The sequence below is a fragment of the Momordica charantia genome (genome assembly GCF_013281855.1).
Source record: "Momordica charantia cultivar OHB3-1 chromosome 10 unlocalized genomic scaffold, Mcharantia_2.0 BLBB01000010.1, whole genome shotgun sequence".
In the NCBI taxonomy this organism is placed as follows: domain Eukaryota; kingdom Viridiplantae; phylum Streptophyta; class Magnoliopsida; order Cucurbitales; family Cucurbitaceae; genus Momordica; species Momordica charantia.
Window position 1 is genome coordinate 7,211,106 of NW_028275158.1, and position 11,928 is coordinate 7,223,033.

The following is an 11,928-nucleotide window of genomic DNA, read 5'->3' on the forward strand; positions in this document are numbered from 1 at the left end:
CCCAATCCTTTTTTTTTCTTTTTTCTTTTTTTTTTTTTTTTGTGAAACACACCCATACATTCACTTTCGAAAACCAACCCAACCGACCTTTGATCCATCAATTTAAATCATGGTTCGATCCACATCAGTTTTACATTTTGCAAAATCGATTAGAGTTTAAACTTTTAGTACTGAGGTAATTGTCTTGCATTCGAACAAAGTACCATCGAGCCTCTCCTCAAGTAGTCACTCATTCGTCTACTACGTTTTACTTTTGGTTTCACCCAAAAGATCACTAATGGAGATAATTGTCCTCTCTTTTATATCAATCATAATTGTTAATGTGGGACTTTGTTTGCAACTACTTTACAAATCCAACAGGAAGATCACGTACTTGAAATAAAGAACACACGATAGGTGAGCAGTGGTTGGCAGGTGAACAACGACTCAAAGACAGCAAATGAGCGGCAACAAAGTTCACCAGAGAAGTGAAGGAGGAAGAAGAAAAGTGAGGAAAGAAAAGTGGGAAGAAGATAATCCACTAACCATAAAATATTATTTAAATAATATATTTTACAAATCAGTTATTACAGTAATTTAATCTTCGCATCATCTTAAAATTAGTCAACTAACTCTTAAAGCATACTAGGGACTACTTAAAATCATTTTACAAATCTCAGATGTTAAAAAATTATTTCTTGAGGAACAAAAAAAATGTATTTTGTCCCTCAAAAAAAGAAAAAAAAAATAGTTGTTGGCCAAAACCACCTAATACCTTTTCTTTCTTATCAGTGACGACTCCTTTTGTCTCTCCCCTCCCTCGCGCTCCCACTCTTAATCCATATCTCCTCTCACATTGACATTAAACCAAAGAGTGTCTTACTGAATCGTTTCACTTCACCTCGAAGACATTAACTGGTCGATCTATTTAAATCGACCAAGGTTATACCCGATAGTTCAGTAGAACCATCATTGGTCTTCTCAAAGGTCATGCGTCGAGGCAAGGTGCGCAACTGTCTGTAACAATGTAACAAATTCAAGAAACGATTTAATATAACGGTTGTATGGGACCCACTTCTTCATCCTATGAATAGGAGCATAATTTTGTACCAGGGATCTAATTCTTCATCTTGAGAGTGTTTACTGACTTGAGCAACAAAGTATTTGTTCTTCACATAGCCCTCTCTAGATAACTCGACCATACTCAATCTGAACCTGTTATCAGGATAGTTTCATAATCCAGCACAAACAAAATTCAATTGTTCTTACTTTACATAATTTATAATTTGATTTTCACAATTTGAAAATTCAAAAACAACAATTTTGATATATTAAATTAATAATTCAATCCATGTATGAACTTTGAGTGGACTAATTTGTAAATTATTTCTACTAAATTGTAAGTGAAACCTCACTAAACAAAAAGTCTAGATCTATCGCTAAACTTAGCTTGAATCAATGTGTCGATCTCATGGTTACTTTCAAAACTACTTACCACCAATTGACTAAAATCGAATGGGTGGTCGCGCCAAAACCACACACTAGAATAATCGAAGGAGAGAGTGGGGTTGAGTAGCTAGAAAAATCATCGAAGTTCATTAAAAAATGTGGGTCCATAGAAGCCACGAGAATGACAAAAGAAAAATGTTTCCATTGATGGAGGAAGTTTCTTCAAATATAAGAAATTTCAAGTAATAGTAGTCCCTCCTTATGTTTTGTTTCTTTATTCGCCTCTTCTTTATCCCTTATATATCCTTCGTACCTTAAATATCTCCACAATTATATGATATTGTCCGTTTTGTATATAATTCTCACTACTAGCATATCAATTAAGATAATTGTCTTCATCTATATATCATGGATCATGTTCTTCCTTCGTCAACGTAGGATTTTGTTTGCATTTCCCTTACAAATCCAACTCATTCTAACTCTAATTTTCTTCGATTCATGGTGAGATCATAGGCTCTAAATTTTGTCAATTGTCTCTAGTTTAAAAATGAATAAATAAATTTGCCATGTGGATGTGGATGTGAATGTGTCACAATAGAATATATCAATTGGCTAAACTAAAGTTGGAGAAGCCAAAAAATTTGTTAAGGTGGGAAGATTGAATATTCTAGTCCGGGTGCATTTAATTACCTTTTTTTATTTTGGTATTCTTTTAGTTTTAATGAATAAAAAAAATTTGGCCTGCATCCAAACCAAATAAATAATGGGCGTTAGCTCTAAGGCTGGAGTGGAGTTTTTTATTATTTCGTTAAGATTTTTAAATTTTTTATTTAAAAAAATTAGTAACAGTTATTATTTCTCTCTTTTTATTTTAAAAGAAGAAAAAATACATTTTTAAAATTGTGTAGAAATTTTAAAAATAATAAAATTAAATTTTTTATTTCTTGTACGATGTTTCTAGTTTTTTTCAAATACATAATAAAAATATTATTATATCATTTTTTGACTTATAAAATACATAACAATGTATAAAACATATTTTATATAATATATATAATATACCAATTTTGAATATTTAAATTGAAATTTTAATTTTCATATAATTTTTTTTTCAATTTAAAATTGGTTACTAAACATGTTTCGATTTCTCTTTTCAATAGAATAAAAGAAAAACAAGAAACAAAAAATATAATTAAATTCAATTATACTTTTTTTATTGAAAAAGTAAGCAAAAAGAAACAAAAATGCTTGGGGCCCATTATATTGTGTACAAGAAACAACGAATATTTATTGGTATTATGTACAACAAATTATATTGTGTTATTCATTTTTGTGTCATATTCTTATATTTTATATCATTGTCATACTATTTTTAACGATGATATATTAACGAAGTTGAAGTGATATGACGTTAAATATTTAAATATTCATCTAGTCATTTGTTTAATTTGTTTGTTTTATTGAAAACATTGGTTTGTTTTACATTATAATTTTAAATATTTTAAATTCAACCTTATAACGACACGTGTGTGTATTATTCGATTTATTTTTTTCTTTAGTCTGCTATCTGTAAATTATAATAACTTTAATAAGGGAAATGATATTATGTAGAGGTACATTTGTCTTATTTGTTAGAAGTATATTTATTATACATGTAATAGATAAATGTGTATAAGTTAAATGGTTTAAATATATATAAATTATTGGCATTTTAGGTCTTAATGTCAGTTAATTAATTTAATTAATTAATATTTTAAAGATATTAATTATTTTTGTGGGGTCGTGTTATCATTATAAAACACGAATTTACGAGTGTAACCATTTTTTAATTGCTTAAATTATAGTTAAAATATAAAATCTTATATATAAAATAAGAAATCGTTTTAATGTGGATTACATGCAACATTCCCTATTTTAGTTTCTATAAACATATAATTCTAAAGATTCAAATTTGATTAGTTTTTAATTTTATTATATAGTGATTAAGATTTTGTCAAACGAACATAGCTGAACAGTAATTGAAATATATCTTCAATCTCGTGAATTTGATCCTCACTTCCTATATTGTACTTAAAATAAATAAATAAATATTTATTTATTTACTAAATTTTTTAATTTGCCATTTTTATTTTAGTTTGCATGAACTTATTTAAATTTAACGGTTCATATTTCATTGAGCTTTATCAACGGCCGGGTTCAAGACACTTGGCACGTAAAAGGAAAATAATATAACTAAAATAAAAAGAAATTTCAAACAATAATATTTTTAGCTTTGGTAAAAATGACTTGACGATGTTGCCCCGACATATCCTATCTATTTCTATAAATTATTGTCCTTTAGTTTATAATAATTTAGCCTTTTTTTTTTTGAAACAATAATAATTTAGGTTTTACTATTTCCTTCTTCAAAAAATAGATTCTTTTGAATTGTTATCATAATCATTTCATGTCCGTTCAATCTCATTAAAGTTTGCAGTCTAGAAAAGACCAAAGTCTCAAGTGGTATCAGAGTCATTTTAAAAATAAAATTATTTGTTCTCAAACATCTACGAAGTAAAATCCTTTTTCAAGAGTGGGATATGAGATTCTTATCGATTCAAGCTATGAAGTAGTTAGATTTTTCTAGATAAAACTCTATTTTGCCCATGTATGATGTTAATTATTAATATTCTTGAAATCCACTTTTATGTAAAAGTAATTATTATAATAAACACATACTTACGAAATAAATACTTTATCTGTGGAAGACTATTTGTCGCAACGTCATAACGATACGGAGCGGTCGACGTCATCTCCTAAAGGGTCTCTTTCGAGATTAAGGTTTGAAATCGCCATCAATCATCTACGATGTGTGATTGATCACCTATTTTAAAAACTTGGCCTACGAAAAACAGATTTTAGGTTCGGGAATCGACTGAGCGTAGGCACCTACAACACCCGTTCGAGAACACAATAAATAAAAATGTAATTTTAGTTCATGGACACTTGAACTTGTGACATAAGAGTCAATATTCAAACCAAGATTTTATTTAAAATAACTGTTTAGTAAAAACAATGATATAAAAATAACATTAACTTGGGGAAGCAAATACTTGAACCTGAGACATGCAAATTACTCCTAAAAAATCTACCACTATACCAACACCACAAAATACAACTTAAATTTTCTTCTTAAAAAACAATCTTTATTTTGAAATTTTGTTTAAAAAAAAAAGAAAAATAAAAACAAATCGAAAAATAAAAACAAATCTTTATTTTACTTTGGATTTGAAATCCGTATAAAACAAACTTCCGTTTTTTTTTATACATATGAAACAAACTTCGACTTAAAAAAAAACATTTCAAACAAACTTATTTTAAAAAAAAAACCATATTGAAGTCTGAGCACTTGAGGTGGGAGTCAGGTTGTCAAAATTTTGTGCTATTGCATGTGGGTAGCTCGGTTCATTATATTATTGTTGTCCGTCGAGATTGTAGAGCTTTGCGTCAGACTACTGTGCTGAGGTTGTCGGAACTTGTAGTCGTCGGGGGACGTGTGCAGCCGGAGTATTGTCGCCAGAGGTCGTTGGGTCTGCCTGCCGATGCCGTGGGGTCGCCAATGTGGGTGGATAAGAAGAAAAAGTGATGGTGGAGAGAAAGAAGGAAGTGAATGAAAATTTCTTTATTCCTCTTCTCTGTATGGGTTCTCTGTGTGTTCGGACATATGAATAAAAAAATCAAATGAGAGAAAAGACAATTTTAAAAATCTTATAACCAATTAAATAAAATCCTAATAAAATTAATTATTTTCAAACAAAATCTAATTTTAAAACTTAATTTTATTTAATTAAAACTTTAACTTAAAACTTATAATAAAGTAAATTATGTTATTTTAAACTAAATCAATAAACATAATATAATAAGAAATCAATAATAATAATTTTTTTTAACAAGACCAAATATTGTATCTACACTATTGACAAAATGACTATTAAAATGATCAAATTAAATTTAACCATTTGGTTGTATTTATAATCAACTTTAAAAAGTGTCTAATAAGTTTCTAAATTTTCGTTTCGTGAATTTTGAAATATCGCGTAACTTTCACTTTCGTCTCATTTTTAAAAAATTTAGACACAAGATTGAATTTTGCATCTATTAGGAGCACTCTTACCTTTTAATTTTGTATTTTATAGATTTGTGAATTATTTAATAAATTACCGATCTATTAAACTCATAAAATTCAAAGAAAAAATATTTTAAAAATACAGAAATGAAAATAAATTGAAATAAAAAATAGGGAAAGTAAAAAAAGTTGCTGGAAGAGACCAAAAGGCGACTCAAATTGATATTCAATAAAGGGTGATGACATATTAATTCTTTTTTATCTTTTATTAATGTTATTGGGAATTGAACCTCCCCTAAAAGGGAAAAAAAAATTAATATCTTATTTTTAAATTACACTTAAATCAACTATTATAACATAGTTACCAATACGTTATTACAAAACTGTCTTTATTAAATGTGATGCTTACGGCACATCACATTAGATGCCAACCAATTAGCAGTCACATATTATTTCTTATCATCATATTCATATTCGTATATATTCGAGTGTATTCAATCAAATAAGACAATTATAACATTTATGACTTTAAATAATAGAACCAGCAATGGTTCACAACACAATTTTACATTACAAAAATTTAAAAGCCTTGATATATATTATTTTGTTAAGTCTTAAAAGAAAAGAAAAGTCCGTCTAAAATTTAAATAATCACAAAATAATTTTTTTGTTTACAAAACTTTGAAAGGGCTGGTATATTTAAAAAAAAAAAATATATATATATATATATATATATATATATATATATATATATGTATAAAAGATTTCCACGTGATGCTAGATGTTTCTTCGAAATTAAGGACAAGACAAACAATTTTAGATCTCCAGAAATTACGAGTCCCACAGAAATAATACGATGATGTCACCGCTGACATCATAATAACATAATAGTACTACTAAATTATTAATTTGAGACATTTACGAAAGAAACAAAAAATGAGAAGAGTCAAAATTCTTTGCAGTGTATAAAGAAGAAACAAGTCACTGCTTACCTCATACTACTAAATTAAGGATGTTCCCTATTGTTTATAATTTTTTAAATTCTTATATCTTATTAATTTATATTTCTTTTTTATTAATAATAGATCTATATATATATATATATATATCTAATTAGTGAAGATACTGTTTTTGAAAATCATAATGTCCAGAAGAATTTTCTGGATTAAGAAGTTATATTTAATTTTAATTCTTAATTCTTAATAATGATTTATTTTGCAACCATCTGGACATGATTGATTTAACCCGTAAACCTTTTCATCCTTCTGATTTGGTCTACATTATTTTATCATGCACTTAACTAATCATCTCACCTAAGTCAATTAGTTTACTATCGTCACTTGATTTGATCTCAACCAACTTGCAAAACTGTCGATCGAATAGAGGGTCTGCTCGTATATACTTTCTCTCTGAGGCCAGCTAGGTAAGACCTTGCTCTAACATGCAAATCACTCTCACTCGTACTAGAGTATTCTCCACACATACAAAAACAAGACCTCTCTTTCTAACCCATAACCACTTGATCATTTAGCTGGCCACCAAGGGTGGAGCAAAAAAGTGAGGGCTCGCTCAAATTGAAAAAAATCACATATAATAGTTAAAATTTAACCCCACCTTAACTCCCAAGTACCAAGATCAATAGGCCAACCAAACGAATCCTAAATTTCAAGACAAGTAGAGACTCAAACTTGAGTTGTGTAAATTTACTCCCTAATATCTTACCACTATGCCAACATCCTAAGATGCAATGAATCCTAAATTGATTATGCAAAATACTTGTGGAAGGTCAGGCCAATCACAAGCAGTGTGGCTCGACCAAATCCATATGACTAAGTAACCTAACCCTAATGAGACCAAGAAATTCACCCAAGGGTGGGGCCACTAGTCATAAACAAGCTAACACGTCTTGCTCCACGTACTCGTAGGCTATGCCCTTCTCAGCCAGGGCTATTCTAACTCGCATCCCAAACATGATGGCCAAAAATCCAGCAGTTTCACTTCTCCATCCGCCATTTTGAAACACAACTGGAAAATAGAAGCTTGAAAGTTGAGACAGGCATCAGCAACGAGAGGAAGGTTGTAGGGGAGAAAGGCAGCGCATGGACAATCGAGGCGTGTGTCACCAATTTAACTACCACATCACTTTTTCGTTTATTAGTCAAACGACCTCACGGACTATTTAGAATCATTTTCTAAACTTTAAGACTAAAGTAGTGTTCATTTTCAGACTTCAATGACCAAACCGACCCAATCATGCACACGAGACTTCCCAAATCCAGGCTACATAACACCCCAACATAAATCAACGCTTAACAAATCCAGACTACTGAAAAGGTAAAGAAGCTTACTAGCTAACAATGTGAGATTGTGGATAATGGCGATGCGAGTCAGCAATTTAACAGCATCCGTAAGCCAAACGTCCACAATCTCACATTGAAAAGGTAAAGAAGCTAACAAATGTTTATAGTATACATAGACTAGTCCTCCCATCGTCAATCTATGCATTAGATGCCAACAAAATCTATCATTAAACTTTTTCTCGGCTATAATAACAAAAAAAAATAATAATAATAATCATATTTTTAATTAAATTTATACTTTTAATGATGCTAACATGCTTACATAGCATAAAGTTTATGTTAAAAAATTTTGTAATGATCACATGACAAATTATTTTTTTCCCTTTCTGGAAAAACTCAAATGTCCTCTTAGCTCTGGCCAGATTAATTTTTAGCACCGACTAACTAGTTGGAATAATTATTACAAATTTAACTTTTATTCAACTTCCACCGTATTCAATTTCACCCTCTAGTTCCAGAAAATAATAATAATAATAATAATAAAAATCTCTCAATATTTTGTCATTCTCTAAAGTTCATTATTTTTTTATAATGTTTTTATCTTTTTATTTTTACTCTCTATCGGTGGAGTGGATAGAGTCCACCACTGCCTAAATAAAAGTTTGTGGCCAAATTTGGATGTGATTGACGTGTCCACGTCCACAAAAAGTAAAATTATATTTGTGTTATATATTTCACGTATATTTATATTGTCAGAGAAAAAAAAAACACTTGCCTCCTCACTAGGAAGGGAGGAATCTTGTCTACACCACCATTTAATATTTGACAATTCATCATTTTTTAAAAACACATTTTGTTTGTTTTTGCATTTCTCTCTCTTAGTTGTCAAATATTAAATGGTGGTGTGGACAAGATTCCTCCTTACTAGTGAGGAGCCAAGTTTTTTTTTACACGTAATAATAAAAGTAAAAAACAGGTAACCAATGCTAACATAGTTCAGCAATAATTGTCATCCCCGCATGTTGTACTAAAAAAATAAATAAAATATATATATTAAACTAAAAAAATTGGCAAAAGAAAAAGGTACCAACATAAATATTGCTAGATTAAATAGTTAAATTTTATTAAAAATATATTTATTTTGAATGATCGAATAATAATAATTTTAACCTATTAATTTTCTCAAATATACATGTATGATTAGAATAGGAAAAGATTGACTAATTTGAGCTAATATGAACTTAGCTAAGCCGTAGGCACTCATCTTTGACCAAGAGGTCATGAGTTCGTACCCCTCCCCCACTTCCTATACTACAAAAAATGACAATAATTTGAAAAATTAATTTAACAAAATTTTGTTAATTTCTTTTTAAAATTAATTAAAAATCTTGTGACTTGACCTTATAGAAGAATTTCAAAGGTTTTGGCATTTGGAATTTTAATAGTTATATAACTTTTTTTAATGTCTACCCCTATATAAATATCCTCTCTCTCTTACTATTTTGTTTTACACTCTCTTTACTATTTTTGTTTTAAAAGTTCATGTATAATTAGAATTGTTTTATTATAATACTTACAAAAAAATTAATTATTTAATATAAATTGATAATTACAAAAAATTAAATTATTTAATATAAATTGATAAATTCATCATTAATAATAATGTATCATTAAATAATTTGGAGATAACTAGTTTTAATAAATTCCATCAAATAAAAATTTAAGAAGTGATTGTTTACAACTTTGAGTTTAATTATGATGGATTAAACTTAAATGATTTGTATATAACTATATAAAAATAAAATAAAAGGCATAAATCTTTTTGGAGGCCAAACACACTATCTTTAGATCGGAAATATATCAGCCAGCAACAAAGAGCTAGTCAAAGTTGGAAGTTGGAGAAATTATACATGTAGGCAGCTGAAAAGTTCTATATTAAAGCTCGACATTGGCTGCTTCTTTCAAAATGAAAGAATGATAAATCTCCAAAATTTGAAAGCAAAAAGTCAACACTTTTGTCTAGAAATCAACACCATGGCCATTTATTCAATCACCCATACATTGGTACAGACACATCAAAGTGTGCAAACTGAACCTTTTTCCCAGCATCCAAACAGAAAAAAACACAACCCCATGCTACAAACATACTTAACACTAGAAATAAAATACATGGATTATGATCAGATCACAAATCCTTCCACTTCCAGACTAAGGAACAGAATAGAAAAAAGGTGCAGCAGTTTGTTTTTTTAGAGGCCTAATTTTTTCTTCCATTGAAGCACAAAGTCATGGACCTTCTTGGGATCAGGCAGGGTCTTTGAAACACTCTCATTTTGCAGGCATCTCTTAACCCAACCCATTAGCTTGGGACACTCAGCCTCAATGCTGAAGTTCCCAAAGGATTCATAGACATCAAACCATGTGCAGAATCCAATCAGAGAAATGTCCACAAATCCCAAACGCTCACCTCCAAAGTAGGCTTTCTCCCCGAGAACTTCCTCCATTTGCTTCAAAATTCCTATGAACTCCTTCTTCCCTGCTTCTTGCTCCTCTCCCTTGGAGCCCCATATCTTCCTCGTAGGCTCATAGAGCTGCATTTTTTTTTCATAATAATTGGTCTTGTTCGTTAAGACTATGAATCAAAAGATTAAATTCAAACTGAATTCAAGGATGATTTAACATCATACGACATGAAGTTCCATCTCAAAATTAATTGATAATTGAGAATAAGAAGCGTAGCCCATGTAACAATATGTTAATTCCAAATAATTTTTTTTGACGTGGAATCCTTGACGAGGGAGGGACGGTGGTTGGTCAAACTTGACTGAGTCTCGTTTTTTAACTAGATACTCATTTAAGTTTATGGCCTCTGATACCATATTAATATTCATTGGCTTCATGTCAAACCAATAAGTTCATATTGGAATAGTCCATATATCTTGTAAACAACTCTGAGATCTCTTTTATCTTTTCCCCGTAGATCCTTGACCACCAGAGCTGAAACAAAGTTCTGTGCTTAAATTCTTGTGATGTTATTTCCAAGTCCACATACGAGGGAAAGTATTAAGTTTAAATCTTGTGCTAATTTTGGAGAAGCTCGAAGTGAGTCCTACAACGGAGGAGGTGTTACATGGTATGAAGTTTTATGTTCAAAACCTGTATTGTCCAAACCTTGGAAAGTCATCTTCTACCCCAATAATGTTATTGATACTCACATGGTGGGCAAGTGAGAGGGTTGAGAATATGAACAAAACTATAAAACTTTCAGTACCAAAATTTGGGTTCAGCGGTGATTTAACCATCATTGAGACATTTTATCAAACACATAGCGAGAGAGAGGAAGAGAAACAGGGGAAAAAGAAAACAAACCTTCTTGTCGATGTAATCCACCCAGAATCTGGCCTGAGCCCTCTCGTAAGGATCGGAGGGCAAAATAGGCGCCTTATGGTTCCACACTTCATCAATATACTCGACAATAATAGAGGATTCGCAGATGGGTTTTCCATTATGGACGAGAACAGGGATCTTCTTGTGAATGGGGTTCATCTGCAGAAGCAGAGGGCTCTTATTGGCCAAATCTTCGTCCACGTACTCGTAGGCGACGCCCTTCTCGGCCAGCGCTATTCTAACCCGCATCCCGAACATGCTGGGCCAGAAATCCAAAAGCTTCACTTCCCCGTCCGCCATTGCTGAGAACTCGAAAGAAAACTGGAAAATGGGAATGGAAATAGCCGCCGGGGAGAGAGATTTTTTTGGGGACGAAGAAAATAAAAGATGTGAAAGGTATACGTTGAGGGATTGGGATTCGACCCCGTTTTATAGAAAGGAAGATTACAGAGAGTTTGAAAAAAAGAAAATTTGCTACAAAGTTTCAAAGGTCTATTCTCCCCACTGTTCCGATTCAATAAAATGTTATATATATATATATATATAATATTAATATTAATTATTTTTAACATTTAGAAATGGGAAAATATTTATTTATTAATTTAAATATTTTTTACCTGTTCAACAAAAAAAATTTAAATATTTTTTACGATTTTTTATTTTTTCTAACTTTTACAGAAATATCGATCGACATCGACATTTAAAACA

General features: G+C 30.4%; 1 protein-coding gene across 1 annotated transcript; it reads right to left on the reverse strand.

The window, feature by feature from the left end:
* Nucleotides 1–9,846: 9,846 nt before the first annotated feature.
* LOC148208469 (glutathione S-transferase U19-like) lies at nucleotides 9,847–11,656 on the reverse strand. Its single transcript, XM_022287183.2, has 2 exons — nucleotides 11,203–11,656; nucleotides 9,847–10,424 (listed from the first exon to the last, which is right to left on the reverse strand). The coding sequence occupies exons 1-2, from the start codon at nucleotides 11,518–11,520 to the stop codon at nucleotides 10,083–10,085; spliced, it is 660 nt and encodes a 219-aa protein (XP_022142875.1). The 5' UTR covers nucleotides 11,521–11,656; the 3' UTR covers nucleotides 9,847–10,082.
* Nucleotides 11,657–11,928: the final 272 nt, after the last annotated feature.